The following is a 19,913-nucleotide window of genomic DNA, read 5'->3' as shown; positions in this document are numbered from 1 at the left end:
GGGTGCAGAAAAGCAGACTCTCTTGATTAAATAAAACCATCCATTCTGCTTGGTTTGTGTGTATTGGTGTGTGTTGTGGTACATTGCCTTGAAAATGTCCAGCACATGATCCAAATTAGAGCTTGCAAGTGAAAATCACACACATCCCAGCTGCTTTCAGATGACTACAGCGTTTGAATAAAAGTTGCTGTTGTAAATACCAGTGCTAGAAGGAATATCATACTGAAGTGATACAAAACTAGTTTTGATTTAATCTATGCCAATGCATGCTTCAGTGTTCTGTTTGTATTAATAATATCTATAACTTCTCTATGTTAAGAAATGTGGTAATAATCAGAAAAGACTATTTTCTACTTAAAATTTCAAAAACAACCACAGTATGGTTACAGCTGTTTTTTTTAACAGAACAACAGCCTCCCAACTGCAGCAACATCTGTAGCTAAGTGTAACCAACAACTAAAATACCTCAAACATTCATATGTGGGTTTTGATGATGCCTCCGATTTCACCCTTTAATTGACCTAATTGGAGCATCTCTGTTTCTCTGCTGCATTTTAATTCCTGCCAACGAGGAAAGTACCTGGCACACACACATGCAGACAGATTCCTATTCTAGCCACGTAACTATACACTGTTGCCAACAAAAAGTAATATGATCAAATTAATATGTGCCCGGGATGCAGTGTGTGCGGTTGCATGTGTTTTATTCTGAAGGTGCTCTCACTGGAATGCTCCGATCTGGGTCACATGTTGACTTGACATTTTTTGAGGATGCTGCGTGTGTGTTTGGTGTGTGTGGGAAGGATACCATTAGCTGAACAAATCTGGACTTTGTGGTAATGATAGGGATGGCAGCCTGCCAGGCAGACAGATAATACCACAGTAGTCAGTGACTGAGTGATTTCAACTGGAGGCTGCTTCACCTCAGCAACTGTCTCCAAACTGCAGGTCGGGGCTCCATTAGCAGTCACGCAGTGATCTCAGGAATGTGAAAATTTACATGTTTCAAAGAGGGTAAAAGCTAATGTACTCATCAGTTGTTTCGTCGACACACTTGGCGCTACATGCTCATTTGTTACTCACCGACGTTGGCTGCTTGTCAATAAAAATGTGTTGGTGGGACACTGCCATCTCCTTCCATTGTTCTTTTTCTAATCAAATGAGACATATGTGTTGCTGTAGAGATGCTAATAGAGGTGTTCTCTCTATTTAGTCGTTTATTAGGTACTGTAATTTCCGGACTATAAGCCGCTCCTTTTTTCACACGTTTTAAACACTGTGGCTTGAACAATGATGAGGCTAATTTATGGATTTTTACAATTTTTACATATTTGCCTCAAGACAAAAGTGACATTAAGAGCGACAACGAAACTGAGGAAGTGTGTGACGAAGTAATTCTGAGGTTGTTCAATTCGGACACTGAAGAAGATGACTTTAGTGGTTTTAGTGCGCAGGAGGAAGATGAAGATAGCGATCAATGATTTTCCTGGTAGGCTACTGTATTTTTTCTTTTTAACCAGCCGTGTTACAGGCAGTGTTTGGGAAAAAAAGCATTTACGGTACATATTTGATTAACAGTTAAAAAAAATATATTTCTGTGTAAATATCTCATGTTACAACATGGACACCTGCAGCTTATAGACAAGTGCGGCCTATATATGTACAAATTTGTATATATATAGAATTTTTATATTCAGGTGCGCTCAAGAAAAGTACGGTACATGATTCTGTGGCTCTTTTAATGGCAATGTCAGTCTGTCTAACTGTTTTTTGGTCCAATACTTCGACCAACTCCATAAGTATCTCACGAACTGTCATGAATTATAGTTTAGGCATTCGTGGTTATCTGAGGATGAATCATAATGACGCTGTGATCTCCTGATCTACTTTTCACCATTAACAGGTCTTTTTTTTCTCGCTTGCTACACAGCGAAGTGCATGCATTTTAAAATACAAATTTTACCATTTTATTATAACTATGTTAGACACAAAGCAATTGGTAGATTTTGGTTCTCCATCTAGACACCACACAAAAAAGCAAGGCATCAGTACACTGAGCTTAACCTGAAGTTTGTGATGCATAGTGGACTACCAAAGTCTTCTGCTAAGTCCATTCTATTCATATCTTCAATTTCAAAACAAATATAAAAAATGTTGTAGCTTTATATGGGCCATTTAATTAAGTATCATAATCATGGCTGTATTTACTGAAAATGTATGTGGGTTTAAGGTTATGAGCACTATAATCAATTTATTTGGCAGTTTACAACAAGACAAAAAAAAAAACATTGTGTGTTTTATTGTGAGGGAAGAGAGGGTACAGACTTCTGATTTGCCATATATGTGAAAGTTTATGTGAACCATTTTTAGACCTCTCCTTTACCATTGTATCTCATCTTATTTCTGAGACCTCCGTTATTTTTATCACCAACCATTTCACTCCAACGGAGGAAATGACTGGCAATAAAGTGGGATATGCACAAAACTCAACTGCTGTCAGACAAGGTGCTGTAGGTGAAAAGTTTTTTATACTCACCGCAACTTGAGGCCTGTTTTTGTTTTTAAAGACGCTCCATTCCAGATGGGCTTGCAAATTGCCAGGTTAACTATGGGATAGGAGGAGACTCTTTATAGTCCATGCTTCCTTTTACAACTTCAGAAAGTCTGGCTTCTGACAAAATTTCAGAAGTTCAGCCAATACAGACACTGTGGTTTTTGAAGTCATGCAGTGAAAGTGACGCATTGTATTCATCGCAAACTGGCTATTTTGCTTGTTTTGACTTTGTCTCTAGAATATTACTTCCTTTAAACCTGCGTGATCACATGAAACAAGATTCACTAAAATTATTTAGTCACTTGGTAAAAAGTAGAGTCAAGAGTGACTCAGTCACCAAGACAACAGCTAGATTTCACAGTATAATGCATGGGAAACTGTGCAAACAAAGCAGTCTGTCACAAACCCACACACACACACAAACACACACACATGCAGGCTTATACACACACCTCTAGAAGTGATTAAACCCAGCAGGACTACAGGCCTCAGCACTCTTCTGCCTATTTACTGACAGCTTTGGAAGTGTTCACATTTGTGTGTGTATGTGTGTGTGTGTGTGTGTGTGTGTGTGTGTGTGTGTGTGTGTGTGTGATACAGCATTGTCCTCAGCCAGACAACCCCCTCCCCACCAGCAGACCCCCAGGCATAAGCATGTCTTTACATGACACTAATGCTATCTGTCTCTGTCTTTCTGTCTGCTCTCTGAGTGCAATGAAAGAGGAAGGGAGAGATGGAAACTTTGGGAATCAAACACAGAACCAGAATCAACAACGTGATGGAAAAGATCAGGGAAGATAATGTTTGATGAATCGTGTGGCTGTGTGTGGGAGTGTCTGAGTACCTCTCCTCCTCTCCCGCTCCTGCAGGAGGCGTAGAGAAGTCAGAAGGTGCAGACGGTGGAGGTGATTGTGGACTCCGAGCTCCAAGAGGTCATATTCTGAGAGGTGGAGCAGATCCTGGAAAACATAAAAGAAACAAACTTTATCTGAAGTGATCGTAGTGTAAATAACATACTGAAAACTTAACCTAAGCCTAAATACTAAATCAATGAAATGTCTTAGAGTTGATCATTATCACCTGCTGTGGAGTCCTCTACAGCTTTCAGCAACTTTCTGCTCAGTGTTTTCATTTGCTAGTCTAGCAAACTAACCCCTAACTATATCTCCAGATGCAAAACTGTCACCAGTTACACCAAACGACCAGGCTCACAGAAGCAGTACTTACCAGCAGTGAAGCATGCACAGGACATAAAATAATAAACACAGTATTTTACAAAGCCAAAAGATATTTTCCTCAGGAGCTGGTGAAAAAAAAGTTCTGACCTGGAATGCATTTGACTGGAGTTCTACAGGTGGCAAACCCAGCCTTTACAACGTAACACTTAATAACTAAAGTCAGATTTATTGACTTTATTGCAGAATAAATAAAGTCTTCATAGCTGTCAGCCTTTCATAAAAAGGCTTTATTTAGCTTTTCTGCTTTCACAGCTGCAGTGTGTCATGATTACAAATACCACACTTTATTTAGACTGACTTTTATGTTGCAGTCGTGCCAGAAAAGTGAGAAAAGGAGCGCTGACCCTGCGACCTCAGCTGGAGTGAACTTTGACACCGAGCTCAACAGAGTCTCAACCATGACTTTGACCAGCATCAGGCGGTCATCTTGCTGAAACTGACCCTTTCAAAAAGAGACTGAAAGAATATTTCTGGGGTCGTTAATTTGATCTGGAAGTGGTGGAGGATCCAGGCAGAGAGCCAGAGACGAAGACACTGTCTCATCTTTCTTCTCTTTCTTCTTTCCCTGTCACGTCTACTCACTGACAGTTGTTCATTCTTCTCTTCCTGCATTTCTCACATTTCATGACTTTGTTAAGCTGGAATGTGCAACATTGTGCATGTGCTTTCACTTCCTTTATTTACACAGAATCCCCAACAAACATCAGCATGAGTTATTTCTAGCAGTATGTGTATGACTTCTGTGCGTTCCAAATTTGCGTTTTTATGACTGGAGATGAAGGGGTATCATTTTTGACAGAAAATGGCTTGAAAAACTCAGGTTCTATAGGTAAAGCTGTTTACTAGGAGGATGTGGGAGGTGTGCCAAAATGCTGCTTTAAAGACATTTGCCAATCACATACAAGTCGTGACCCTATTGTAACTAATGTTGAACATTTGCTTGCTCCCTTCCTTGAAAGTGTTGTCAGTTGGTACATAAGCTTTAGAAACCTCTGGTAAAGGGGGACTATGGAATCCATCCACTTCTTGCTTGACACCCAAAATAACAGAAAAACACTGTGTACAGAGGAGCTGTGTTTGAGCATCAACTGATCCTTGCCAGCTAATTTAAAAATGTAAAAAAAAAAAAAAAAAAGTGAGTTTGTACTCTCTAGAAACTATGGAACAACATTCCACAGTCCATAAATTGATTGTCACGCAGGAAGATGTTGTTTTCCTTGCTGGAAGTCAGGTGACTCCAGCAGTGTAAAGAAAAATGCTGAGACCACTGGTGACCTGCTATCTTCCAAAAGTGTGCCGTCTCCGCCCCTCATCCTGCTCCTGTCATTACAGCATTGTCTGAACACACGAGCAAACACACTCCGCCTCACTTCAACCCTCACTATAGTATTAACGTAAACAGCCCCTGGAATAGAGAGCCACCTAGCCTTTGAACTCGACTCAGCCTTGTACAGTAATGTCGCTAGACCAACACACATACATGTAAATGACACACAATGTGTCATCACAGGACGCTCCCAGCTCAAACCAAAGCCTTTTTGTTTTGATTTCTCAACAATATGACTATTCTCTCGGTTCATCACAAACACTGCTCTATTTAGACTACACACACGTACAGTGGGCAAACCCATGAATATAAACACACACACACACACACACACAGTAAAATGACACACAAAGAATGCACAATCAGCACACAGCAAGTTGGAAGTTACACACGCACACACAACCACACATGCATACCTGCATCCCAAAGTAGCCAATTGCACATGTGCACACATTCAAAGTCACCCACTCACAGACATAAGCTAATGTTCAAACATAAACATTGACACACGGACATACACAAGCACACAACTGGTAATTGCAGTCAGCATGCCTAGACAGTTCAGCAATAACTTGCTAGTAGGTTAAAGAAGACACTGCAGTCGTTCAGCTTATGTTAACATCAGTAACACCCTTGACTGTGCATGTGTGTGCGTGTGTGTGTGTGTGTGAGAGAGACAGACAGGCTGGTGTATCACAACCCAAATCTATCCCAGTATCTCCTCCCCCTTCTATCTTTCTCATCAACCCTCTGCATCGAACAGCAAGTTGACATGTTTTCTTTTTTCTTTCTTTTCTAGATCCTGCAGCGCTGAACAACAGTATGAACTCTCATACCAGTTCTGTGGAGAGTTGATACAGCAGTTGTGGATGTTGGTTTAGCCTGCGTACGTGTTGTTGTAACAATAAAGGTGCAACTGAATGAAAGGGCAGAGCAGAAAGGCAGGGATAGTTCTGGACATTGAACATCTTACATGAATCCATTTTTCAGATATTAAACTTAGCTTTTGGATTTGGTCCACTCATTTTTGTCTGACTGTTTGACTGAATCTCTGTTCACACTACAATGACAAAAACTTTTTGACAGTTGGCCTGCAGCGTAAATGCAGCATACATCATTAGGTGAGACATTAAAAGAAAACAATAACTTCACTAGCTAAATGGTGAATATTCATTGTAGTTTGTGGAATAATCATGCAGCATACAGTTGAAAGTTACTTTTTATCATAGGCTAACGCATAAAATGAGTTTAGTGGTTTCATCTGTGATGCATCTAAACAGTGTGTAGTTTTGACCTAATGGTAACCTAAAGGTTTAGAAAGTGTTCTTTGGACACTATGTGCATGTATTTGTTGGCAGTGTTGATGAATGATGATGATGATGATGAGTGATGTCGGCTGAGTTGGTTTGGGAACAAGCTAACAAGCAGCCTGGATGGTTCAGAGGTACTGAACCGCACGTTGTTGTTATAATATCCAGGGGAAGGTTAGCAACGCAGCACTGAGTTCTTTATGAATGGAGGATGGTGAAAAAGGACATCGCGGAAGAAAGTTCATTCAGTCTACAACATAATTTACTGGTTGTATGGAGATTCGAGCTCAGAAAATCATTTAACTGTTGAATTTTGAGAGAACATTTCACACATCAACTTACTGTAAATCTACACTCCATTATGGTTAAACAAGACTAGAACAACCATTTTCTTGTCTTTGCCTCTCACCGTGCTTTTTCCCTATCTCTCTCCTGCCACTGTAACCTTCTTTTTCTACAGCTTCTCCCATTATGCCTTTACTAATTACACCAGGGCATTCTGGGTAAACATTAGCAAGAGGTAATGGAATAATTCATGTCTTATTGGCTCATCAATCTCATTTCCTAGCCAATGGCTGTGTAACATTCAGAATGAAGCTGGTTAATGGCTGGATGTTAAAACAGCCTCTACATCAGCGTCCATTCAGTGAAACAGTCATGTGATAAAGTTTTATTAGGCTGCTTCAGCAGACTGCTGTGGGAAACACTCTTAATAACCACTCTGCCTGTTGACTTTGCCAGAAAAGTTTTGTAACGTGTACTGAAAACAGACTGGTTAAAGGATCAGCTCATTCAAACTTGTGGATAAAACTAACATGCTGTTATCAAACAGCTGTGGAATTATTGATCGTATTCATGCTACAATTTACATGGACGATGTCAATGATGCCTTCTGTGTATGGATTTTGTTCGGGTACTAACATTTAACCCACCAAAAATCAGTTTCCAAAAAACACTGAGACATGGTCATGCAAATTCTAAATCAAATTTCTTTTCAGATTCCAGAATGCCTTGGCCAAAAGGATACTGATCATGATAACTCATGACTAATTACTCAGGAGCTGCAAGACAAACAGCTGGAGACTGTTCAACTGACCGTTTGGGGAAACATTTTAAACAACAGATAATATTTGTTTACTATGCAGATTTTCTCAAGAAGCTTTGGGATTTGCTCCTGTAGCTTTGCAGGTGCATTATCCTACAGCTCCTTTGAGAGTCCTTCATAAACCAAGAAGCCAAACACATCTGGTTTGGGCCAGTACATGTACTTGTGTTACCTCTACGCCATCATATTCCTGCTCCAGCGCTGTGCAGTACTGTGGCAGTCCCAGCTGGCTCAGCCATCGTGAGATAGACTGGTGTTTCATGGTGGTGCATATAACCACACAGGGATGTAAGACGATGCACCAACACTCTTTCACGTGTTTTCTTCTTTCAGATGGAACCTGAAACACAGTGAGGAAATAAAAAATGAATTGAATTTAGATGACCAGAGGAACACACCAAATAATTTAACATTTAAAACTGATGCCAAGACTACACATTGTAAAATGTTTCGTCTTTAACTTCAGATTCAATGTTGTGTGCAGTTACTTTATATAATCTAAATAAAATAAGAGGCACATGCACTCAGATTACTCTTCTCTCTGCTCAGTGACCTTTTCGCAACTAATGGCTCTGGAATGTGCCCGTTTTACTATGTGGATTTTGGAAAGTACAGCACAGCATGAATGATACATGTTCACATCCTTGTAGGGGGGTCTGGACATGCCATCACAGACAAGATGTGGGAGGTTTCACTGAGAATATACAAGCCAGTTCAGTCAGTGCAAGATATAATTTGGTACTTTTCAAGGCTACATAAAAGCTGCACTTCTCTACTATAGTACCAGACTGCAAGTGCTATTCATGGAAAGATGGGTTAATGTTAACTCTAAAGTGAGAGTATGTCTGGAGTTCAATATTTGAACATTTTTGCAGTGACTTTAAACAAAAACTAGACTTGTTCATATGCTATTAAGGTTGTTAGCTCTGTCACCTCACAGCTAGAATGTCCTGGGTTTGCTTCCCGGTCTCGGCTCTTTCTATGTGCTTGGTTGTCTGTCTTTCTATGAGGCCCTGTGACGGACTAGCAACCTTTCCATTGTGTACCCTGCCTTCGCCCTAAGTCAGCTGGGATAGGCTCCAGTCCTCCCAAGGCGACCCCACAGACGATAAAGCAGTGCATAGATAATGGATGGATATGCAATTTATATATGAATTTAAATGTAAAAACAGCTGAAGAAAAGAGCAATTGTAGTCACATAGCTACTTCTACAATCATAGAGTGAGACATTACTGATGAATTATCTGAAATGCAGATAAGGGAGATGACTAGAAAAAATTAAGCATATGCTACATTACCAATAGAGGAAATCAATTAAAACCTATGGCAATTTTCCAAATACCAAATGACTCCTGTAAGTTAGTGTCTATGGTCACAGTGCCACTGTCAAGATGATGTGTGATATGAGGTAGAGTCAGTCAGTATGGCAGCATATGTCGAGAAACTATTCTTTATAGCTATTGGAAAAAAAATAAATGTGCTAATTTTACACAGTTTTAAAATGGTATGCATAAAGGAAGCAGACATCCTACTTTAAACATCAACGCACATATAGTTCTGTAGCCAGCACTTATTCTTTATCAGTCTATGTTACAGCCAATGCAGAAAATACCCCTGGGTGATGATGTGATGTTTCAGTCTGAACAGGAGATTGAGACTGTATGAGAATGTGACACTTTGTGTCTGTGCCGATAGTCAAGAGTAAAAAATACTGAGACTGGACATAAGAGCTGATATTACCTAAACACCCCCCATAGATTACTACTGCAAATCATTTTTACCAAGACACAAAAAGCTTTCACCTGGGCAACATACACAAAGGGGAGGTGTGAGTGGAGAAAGAGGCAGAGATTTCATGAATCTGAACACTGTAAAGGAAGCAAGGAGGACCAGGAAGCTATTGACTGTTGCATTTGATAAGCTTTCAGCAAATAAGCTGCAGTGATGGTGCTACTTGATTTAACATAATGAATCTGAACTTTACCATCAAATGTGTTTCCTTTTATTTAATGAACTATTTCAGAAAATGCTGCATTGAAAGTCTATAGCTGCATGAACAGATGTAAACTTTTACACAAACATTTCCATGGGTACAGAGAGTTCAGATTTAGGGCTGTAGCATGAACCTTGTTTAGTATTAGTTAACATTATGGAAAGTGAGGCTCACCCAATTAACTATTTACAATTTTTTTTATGATGTTCCACTGGATGTACAGATAAATACCACCAGATTACTCTAATAAAAACAGGGAGATTCTCACGTTTTAGATTGTCTGTTTAATATAAAGAGCAAATGACACACCACAATAAGGATTACTATAAAAATACCACTAATAAGCGAATATGAGATGCTGCTCCATCAGTGTATGTCAAACATATACCATGATAAACAGAACGTTTCAAGTTTTCCAAGTATGCTGGGTTTTCAAAAATGACTATATCTGTCCTTCACGGCAAATAAACACTAAAAAAAGGTGTCAAGTTATGATCAAAGACAACAGGGAATTCAATTTAATCTAAATTTGAGAAGCCAACTGTGATGCATTCAGTTTTCTGGAAAGTCAGTTAAGTTCAAATAAATACATAAATTAAGTTCAAGTTTCCGACCTTTCCAGGGTGTCCCCTGCCTTTGCCCTAAGTCAGCTGGGATAGGCTCCAGCCTCCCCGCAACCCAAGTGAGGATTACGCGGTGTATAGATAATGGATGGATGGAAGTTCATGTTTCTTCAACCCACATATTCTAAGATCATATCCAATCCAACATTGACAAAACTTACTTCTGCTTATTTATTCTAACAGACATGCTGTAAATAATAGGCCCCATATGACATGAACTGCATGGCAATACTGCTTCACCCGAGATATTGTTATATCGCCTACCCACACTTTAAAACAGGTACGGGGCATTTTTTTTCAATAACAATGTAGTACAAATGCAACTTTGCAGTTTTGCTTAGAAAAAAAAAACACAACAAAGTGAATCACAGTTGTTCAACAAAATTAGACCATTTGCATTACAGATTTTTGATATTCTCCTGAAATGCAGGTCGTCTCATATTCTAAAACTCTCAGGAATATATCTGATATATATGGAAATTAGGACATCTAGAAATTATCATGAGCTGGATCAATAGAAAACTAATCTCGATTGATAAAAACAATAATGACTCTCTGTACTGTATGTGATTACGTGTTTGTTATCAGGTAGTACCATTGTTCGTGTGTTGTGTGTGTCATTGTGTCTTTTATGTATTGTGTTATGTGGGTGGCACCACACACGTGCATGTGGGTGGGGGGGGTTGCACTGTCATTATGTTTTATGCATGTGTGTGACATGTCACTGGTAAAGGCAGAACAACAAAATCCCTGTGAGGCAAAGAGGCAGTGACTGAGCACGTGCAGTAAGGCCCACACAGCACCCAATCACATTAAGTGATGTCACAGGGATGTACATGATGTCAGTGATGTCGCCAAAGGTTGACAACCCCACCACAGCGACCGTTCTCCAGGATCCATTTACACACATCCAACTAAAGGATCCATCAGTTATATCAATCTAATCTATGTGCGTGTCATCATGTAGATTAGAGGAGAGGAGTCGTTCATACAGTCTATGGACTCCTGTCAGTGCCTAACACCATTTCCTGGTTAACCTAATGGAAGCATGGAGGTCGTTCAGGAGGATGAATGACCTCTGTGTCGCAATGAGCTTAGACACAGTACATACTGTATACAGCATAGTACTAAACATCAAAAGGAGCCTGTTTGCTCTCTTATGCTGTACTAAATAAAAAAATTACTGCCTGAAATCTATTGGCCTCAAAAACTTAGCACTACATCTTCATCCTAAACCTCAAAATACAGCACAAAGACCTTAAAATAATAATTTAGAAACTATTTTTAGTTACTGCAATGTATCATTATAACATGAAGTAAAAAATAAAAATAAAAATAAAAATTACGGCATATTACTGAATTGTATTATGATTAAAAGTGAACCATAAAATCCTCTGGCATGATACGTGTACTTTTGCATTGCAATATTGATATATATAGTGATATTTAATTCAATGTAAAATCAATTGAGAAACTAAGAGGACAGAAAATTAAACCCTGACCAATCAAATTTTTGCAAAGTGCCGATAAACAATGTTAAATATTGCTACATTCCATTGACATTTTTACAAAGTGTTCCCAGAATCACACTATGCTCTGGGTGAATGCACATGCTGCCTCATATCAAAAGCATGGTTAGTATGTCAAGCACATCAGTTCTCAAACACACACACACACACACACACACATACACACTTTGTGTCTGTTGCCATTATTAGCTATTTCATTATGATATAGTAGATACACAATATGCTGATGTTTGAAATATGCACACTAACATACAAACCCTTCATCTATTATTGCTGGCTTCATCCATCAATTTATTGCTGAACATTACTGCAAGTCATTTAGATGGAGTGCAGCTATAATACGCAATGTAACAGCTTCTTACTTACAGTGACCATTAAAATGACAAATCAAATTACCATAAATATCTTTGTTTTCCCAAAAATGAGTAAATGTCTCTATAGTTGTTGCAGACAAAATAAAGTAAATTGGATAAATGACAAAAGCTTTAGCTAAATTTTATAGTTACTGTACATGACGTGATCAGGATGGTCCCTGTTAAATGTAAATAAGTAAAACAAATGAATGCTGACAGACTGAAGTGCTCTAATTTGTTCTATTTTTACACTGAAAGCCAAGAATAGTTTCCAGCGTCATGTTAATGTTTTGCGAATCACTCACTCGGAAGTGCAGCAACTGCAATCGTTAAAGATAAGAATGACTGAAACTGTCAATTTTGAAGGTTTAGCTAAAAAGCCTATAATATAGCAAGTGACAAGGTAATCCCTTAGGTGGTTACACAGGTAATGAGTAATAAATAATGACTATTTCTTGGACCATATTTTCACACACTACAAAACATAAATGACCACATATTACAACCCCATCACACCCCTTAAAACATTTTAGTCATACATGACAGACCCACACTGCTGTTTTTGTTGGTGAATTAGGAGCCAATCCAAAGGCTGAAATCATGATGAGGTCTCTTGTAAAGCTACGCTCTGCAAACAGTTCTAAACCTAAGTTTTTTTGATTTGTAGTATCAAAATGTTATTCTGGTGTTAGGGAAAGGCATGTCGTCTGCAGCAGAAACAAAATCTAATATAGACAGCTGTTTCAGAGCTTTACTGAGTGACAACATGACCACATCGATGCCAACTGTTTCGTTCTCCGTCACCCCTCTTTATAAATCTTCAAACTGGTGAATGCTCTGTTTAAAGTTTCAATATAACTTACGCTGTAGACATTTTCCCCTGCTGTCTGGACGTGCCCCCAACTGCTCCAAATTTCCCCCTTGACTTTCACTTATAATAGAGGAAAGGACTTAAGTAACAGTGTCCGCCACATGATCACCATAAAAATGTGCCATTAAGTCTTAGAGCCTTAACAACTGGGGTTCATGGAGAAGCTTTTGCAGCATGAGGATACCAATGAATCCAGCGCTGGCCACGCCCTGTCTGTCTTCACCTCTTGATATTAAGCACTTTCATTGCATCTTTCAGCCAGATGATCCATGTAACAACCGAGCATCACAGACTATTGAACAGCTGTGTGCCATTTTAAAGTGTTGAGGCTTTTCCCCGATATTGTGAGCGGTTAATCTCGTAAAATTTTCAAAGGGGCTCCACATGGCTTGTTGAAAACCCTCGAAAGATAACAGAGCCTTTCCAGACAAACAACTGAACACTTGGATTCAATTTGAGGAGTTGGTGGAGGGAAAGCAATTTAAGGGAGTTAGATATTCCTTGGCAGGAAAAAAGGAAAAAAATATGCATGTGTCACATGTTCTTTGGGGAGGTCAGATTTCCTTTTCTAGGTTAGAAACAAGACATAAGTCAGAAGGCAGTTCAGCAAGGATGTCAACAGCTGGCCAACAATAAAGGTTTTGATGTGTAACTCTTGGGGATCTCTTTTCTACAGGGCTGGCATTTTTTCTCTTTATTTACAACAGAAAGGACATGCTTGTATACATTCCCAATACTGCTCACAGGAGACGAGAGAAGGGGTCAGTGCTCATGAGATGAAAAGATGTGAAGGGAGAACATATCCCAGTAGAACCAGAGACCAAGTTCACTTTGGAGAAAACTGAACCCATATTCTAACCCTTAAAAGCTCTTCTTCCTCTCCTCTCCTCTTCCTGTTGGTTTGACCTCAGCTGTTTCCCATGACCACGATTCTCTAGGGCACTGTAACAACATGCATTCTATCATGGAATATAAATAGACTCACTTACTGTATGATCTAAACAGGCCCGGCTTTTTGACAGATACTCGCCAAATTCCAAAGCAAGTATGGCAAACAGCAAACACAAAGGCCAGAGCAGACAACACAGCATTAGAGGACAATTTCCCCTTTTACTCTAATGCCTGTATTGGCTGCCTTTTATAGTCCAAGGGCATCCATTTTGCCAATCACATTAGAGTGACACAATCCAACCAATTGAATTAAGCAGCAAAAATAACATCAGCATCACCACCAAGCCTATTCCAGCTCCTGTTATTCAGCAAGGCAGCACGATGTGATTATTTCAAATGAAGGACGCCATGCAGAGAAGACCAGACAGTAGCAGGGAATTGTGTTGATATTTTAGGTGGCACCAAAGGTTGCTTCCTTTTTGTCAGATAAAACACAGCCAAAGTCAGTGTACTTCACACAATTCATTCATGTTGTACATTTAGCACCTACCAGTCAATATGGCTAAAATCAATATTCTACTACCTTTTCTTTTCTAAAATCAACTTAAAATTAAAAAAAAAACTGTTGAATATCGGATACGATTATTAGTCGACATCTTTCTATCGCTAATTATGTTTAAAAAAAAAAAACACCAGACAGAGCCTTCCACGGATGCAAAAAACGCTTAAATAATTAATTATATAAAGCTTTAAACACTGCAACCATTAAAAATGATCACAGTATGATTACATAATCAGTGTTTATTACCGAGATAATTATTGGGAATTTATTTGTTCTGAAAGTTTCCCAATGAACCTAAAATATTCTCACACTATTGCCCATACATTGACTTATTTGTGGCATCCCATCTCAAGGGTCAACACTATTAAATCAATTAAAACATTGTTTCATTGTATAACAGAACCCTACTACCCTCTTTCTCTCACACACACAAACAATTTGACAGCAGACCCGTCCCAGAATAACCCCTCCTCTCCATGCACACTCTGAATCAAAACACGATCATGCGAGGGAGGATGGATTGTTGTTGGTTTTTCCCTGCAGAGAACATTGCTGGCTGATTTCCTTAACAACTCAGAGTTCACAAGTGGTTAGCATTGTGAACACGTCTGCACAAATTTGCCCAAAACTGATGTATCTAAGACAGTTCTGCTGAGTTAGTCGGTCTGTTCTTAATACAACCCTATCAGTTTTAGAGATGCGGCTATTCAGGGAAGTTATAAGCAAGCATGTGAGGAGACTAGTGTACCTTTGCAGATCAGTGGCTCCTAACTGTGGCAGCACTGATTTAGTACACCATGTTGGTACTGGCACCAGACCGCTGTTATTATGCAGATCAAGTATCAGTCTTGATGTAAGTGATCCTCATTGTGCCTTTGTTGGTGTCATTATAAAACTTTGTGTTTCCACTTTCAGTTACTAATATTCAGCCACGGTGGGTTGCCAGTCACCTTACAGAAAAATATGATAAGATAGTTTACTGTTCCAGAGGGGAAATTTGACTTGGGCATAGACCTAGCTAAAAGAACAACTTAAAAAATACACAGCTGTCAGAAACAACACAACAGCGAGACACACCGACAAATGATTCCAATAAATTCTGCACAGCGAGGTTAAAATGTTTTAAATTTAGTAGAAAGCCTAAGCTAAGGGATGAGAACCGGTGCCTGAAGATAAAAAGCTGTATCCAGGCATATGCGGTCCTTTTTGACAGTATTTACTGTAAACTCACCCTCAGACATTGGCAACTTAAATACATTACAGAGCGCAGATCAGAGTATTAAACATAACTGACACACATTTCAAATTATACACTGCAGCATGAACATTTCAGTGTGACTCGCAGTTGCTTCGAATTGCTTTGATGTCAAAATACAATCAAATTCAGTTTGATACCCACCATTGCATTGCCCAGTCGAGGCCGACTCTAAACCAAATTGCCATGACATTTTTTTTTAAAATTCAAGACAAATTCATCAACAGTTGAAATGCTACACTTGGGGCTTGCAGGAAACAAAACATAAAATAACACTTGTAACCCATTAAGGCCTAAAGCACCTCTTCATTGTGTTGTTCTACATTCAATGAAAATCAAACCTGTGCACAATAATTGCAGAAACGATTTGTAAACAGTTTTTTAAAAAGGCTCCTTGACCTCTTCTGAACTATTTCTGAGGTGTGAAAACAGACATGTGACTGAGGTGGAATATCATTTTCTCCCTGTGGTTAAGTGCTTGTCTTGAGAACATGTCTGAAACCGTCTTCAGAATGTGTTTACCTGTAGGTTACAGTAGGCTACAGAATCAGCCGAAATATGACTAAGAAGGACATTCAGTGACGACCAGGTTAGACGCTCAATAACTACTGTTTGTTACGAGGAGGAAGCAGTTATTTTTGGACCAGTTAAAAACATCTCTCCTTTACTTGTCTTCCATTCATCCATGAAATCACTTATTACTTTTTCTTCCATATAGTTTTCTCACACTTTGTTTTGTTCTTGTTGTCCTTTACAACCCTTATCTTTTTTTGCACTTTTCCTTTATTTTCTTTGGTTTTAAATCTTATATTCCTCTCCTGACTCATTTTTATAACACCTTTTATTGCTTCATCTGTGTTTTCCTCCTCCTCTTCCTCCTCCTCCTCCTCCTCATTTCTGCACCTTTATACACTTTGTCTTTTTAATCCCTCTTCCCATCCTCCCTTCTACGTCTTTCCATTTATCCAACATTCTTTCTGGGAGAGAATTTATGAAAGAGTTAAAGCGACGGCACAGCTGCTTGCATTTGGTGTACACGTGTGTGTTAAGACTAAACCACTGCCCAGAGGGGTTTGCAAAAATGACAACTTCATTAAGTTATCTCTGTCTTTCTCTGAGTTGATCTCTCTCTCTCTCTCACACACACAAACACACACACACACGCACACACACACACACACACACAGGTGCATATCAAGCATGGCTGGGCTTGCAGCTAAGTAGCCACACAGCAGCAAACATCTTATTTGTGTGAAATTCTAGATGACTTTCACTGTGTCTCTGCTCGGAGCAGAGGGGCTATTATCACACTGCACCACAGTATCAGCAGTTTTCATTCGGTTTGGATTCTTGCCTCCACAAGGTTGCATTTCATTGAAAGTTTTTCTCCACTGGTCCCACACGGTTCCGATGTTTCCCCGGATGATAATTTTCTCTGCTTTATTGGGTATTTAAATACAAGCATCTTTGTATTTCTTTCACAAGCCCTGAGGGAAAAGAGGAAAATGCTTTGGCAGTGTAATTCAACCCCATAAAATTATACACTTTCCAGTCAAAGTTCATCTCCTGTACTTTATCCTTGAAATAACAGAATCACAAATTACTTGAATCACTTGACTGACAATAATTAGTATAATATTTTCTTGTAAATCAATATCATGAAGATTTATTTCATCCTAAAAACCGGTTTAGTGGGTTTTACTAACATCCCTGCTTGGATCTCAAAACTATTTCCACAAGCTGTGAGCCAACATGTTTCTGCATTACAATTTGCTGCCCAATAAAACATCACTGTAGAAATGCACAGAAGAATTTACAACTAGTTACCACTTGTATGGAATTCTGTTTAATTTGCCTTAAAAACAGGGAAACTCTTATCAGTGGGATGTAAAATAGCGTTGCAATAAAATCTTGCAAGTTATTTGCGTCACAGTTTCCTCTTTCTTGGCAATTTGAACAAAAATATCAGTGCCGTTTAGTTATTTCCTCTTCTCTTGTAAAAATGTCACTTGCTTCAGGAATATTAAGGAAGACAACTTGATGTCAAGTCAGACAGTATATTTGGCTTTTATGGCATGTAATTTGACATGAAAAGATTGTGGTCTGGTGATAACAGCTCAAATATAGAAGAAAGAAAAAAGAGGTATAATTTGCATGACTCAGCTCTGAGGTAGGGCCATTCCACAGCTGCCTGAATTATGCGCTGAATACTGTAGATCTACAAACAGCTTAGCAGTATTTCTGTTTTTCTGAAGAAGCTGAGAAGGTCAAATGGGGCATAGCGTGTCCTCCCAGCAAGGAGGAACACTTTTGGCTCACGTCTCTCTTATCACTGTACATTATGATGCAAAAATCACTATAATCGTTTTAGAAAATTGACCGTACAGTACAGAGTTTATGCAATTCAATGCTGAATCATAACTGACGAGAAGGACTTAATAGTCTACAACTGCAGCTATTTGAAAATGGAATCCTCAAAAAACAGACTGCCAAGTGCAAAACAAGTTATTTGAATTTTGGTCACAAACCCAGTATTGTTGTCTACATTTAAATGGACCTCAAACTATGTGCAAGTACATCGTTTCTGTCAGTAAGTGTGCTACCTGTCAGCGATTATTAGAGGGTTACATCTTTAAAATGTCATGTACTATGGATGCATTTCTACTCGAATGAGACGTTCATAAATGAAAGTGTCCATCATTGAATTAAAAAAATCAGTCTTACCTTGCCAGAGTTGCAGGACGACAGACGGACGCAGGAGCTGCAGCCGACTGCTGCATGCAGGCTGCACACTTGCTGAGGATATAATGCAGAGTTGAATGTAGGAGCACCCCCCCAAGTCTGAGCTCTGATTATAGGAGCCTCGTTCTGGCACGTTGCACTGCAAAAGTTTCAATCGGCGGTTGACATCAAGTTAAGTTACTGTCGACACCTCAGCTGAAGTCTGCAGAAAGCCACAACCCCGGAGTACCTGTCAGCGCCACCGGGAGGGAGAGAGGGAGGGAGAGAGAGAGAGATGCTGCATTCAGGCACAGAGATAAAACGTGGTCGTGTTCAAGTACTTACACAGATCAACAATGATGAACTTAGCCATTTGGCGGCTATGTAAAACGCTACCTTGTGGTGCAGTGGCAGTATAAACAGGAGTAAATGGAAATTAAGACGATGATAATTAGCTGGAAAGCCCTCCAGGAGCAATACTTTTGGAAGGAGGGTGAATAACAGGCTTGTTAGCCCTCTGAGGGATGTTTTTCTGCTTTCTCCCAAGTAACGGATCACTAATGCTGTGTCTGCATCCTGACCTGATGACTTGAGGCTTTCCTCTTTCTCTGTCATTTAAAAAAAAAAAATGTAGCCGTAATGAAACCGCGGTGAAAATGCAATGAAATATTTAGGCACACAATGCTAATTAGCTTCGTTTTAATAGGTCTGAGCAGCCATAGCTTCTCAGGGCTAATTGCTCAATTGCTTGCAGGTGATACTGTTTTAAATAGAATAGTGCCACACATTGTACATTTTTTATTATTCACTAAACAAGAATAAGCTTTCACACATTTCAGAAAATGTGGACATTAGTGCCACATTGAATTTCCCTTCTGGGATAAATAAAGTATTTTTCATTCATTCATTTCATTCATTTCATTCATTTCATTCATTCATTCATAGTAACACTAAATTAACTATTCAGAGGCATCAAAATTATTTTGTGTTTAGCATTAGCATGCTAGCTAAGCTGAACAATACAATTCAGTCTTCTAGTGGCTTTAAAGTTTGTTTGAACCACCTAAGAGCAAACTTTAGAGTTAAACAGAGAAGCCATTAAAATAAAGGTAAAAGAGGAAACACAAATATAAATTTATAGTGACCCTTACTCTATTACATTATCTGTTATTATCCAACATTTTGACCTAAACATGAACCAGAAATGCTGACTAATGTGAATAATGTACATTTTACCTCTTCCATTTAAGTGAGGAAAAGCTCAGGAAAAACGTTTTACACTAAACAGAGTTACTGTACTTGGTAACTTTTGAGTTAATTCCCATTTTCTTTACTTTTTCCTTTAACTCCAGCCGCCATTTTCACAGCCGACCAAAATAAGAACAATATAATCTTTAAATCCCATAGAAGCTGGTACATTTTAATCTGTACATCTGTACCTACAAAAGTCTGATTTCTATTTCAATGCAGTCTGTGGTGCAAATACAGTCATCCTCAAATGTATTCATACCCTCCCAATAAAGAAGGAAAAAAACAGCTGTCAATGAAATAATGTTAATGAACATCATGACATTGCTTTTG

The 19,913-nt window shown here is 39.0% G+C and overlaps 1 protein-coding gene across 1 annotated transcript; it reads right to left on the bottom strand.

Moving 5' to 3' along the window:
- Positions 1-2,532: 2,532 nt before the first annotated feature.
- LOC103359090 (ankyrin repeat and sterile alpha motif domain-containing protein 1B-like) lies at positions 2,533-18,399 on the bottom strand. The gene is made up of 4 exons (XM_008284295.1): positions 18,336-18,399; positions 7,707-7,874; positions 3,399-3,513; positions 2,533-2,606 (listed from the first exon to the last, which is right to left on the bottom strand). The coding sequence occupies exons 2-4, from the start codon at positions 7,794-7,796 to the stop codon at positions 2,533-2,535; spliced, it is 279 nt and encodes a 92-aa protein (XP_008282517.1). The 5' UTR covers positions 7,797-7,874; positions 18,336-18,399.
- Positions 18,400-19,913: the final 1,514 nt, after the last annotated feature.

The sequence above is a fragment of the Stegastes partitus genome, unplaced genomic scaffold, assembly GCF_000690725.1.
Source record: "Stegastes partitus isolate 25-593 unplaced genomic scaffold, Stegastes_partitus-1.0.2 Scaffold353, whole genome shotgun sequence".
In the NCBI taxonomy this organism is placed as follows: Eukaryota; Metazoa; Chordata; class Actinopteri; family Pomacentridae; genus Stegastes; species Stegastes partitus.
The sequence above is the reverse complement of the archived record's forward strand: the minus strand, read 5'-3'. Positions and strand labels throughout refer to the sequence as shown.

What these genes read in the sequence shown, in the direction of transcription:
- LOC103359090 (XM_008284295.1), bottom strand. Translation starts at nt 7,796, where the DNA reads ATGAAACACCAGTCTATCTCACGATGGCTGAGCCAGCTGGGACTGCCA. An exon ending in AGGAATATGATGGCGTAGAG is followed by an intron (nt 3,514 to 7,706) that starts GTAACACAAGTA and finishes TATGTTTTCCAG; the next exon opens with GATCTGCTCCACCTCTCAGA. An exon ending in GGAGCGGGAGAGGAGGAGAG is followed by an intron (nt 2,607 to 3,398) that starts GTACTCAGACAC and finishes CCTATCCCATAG; the next exon opens with TTAACCTGGCAATTTGCAAG.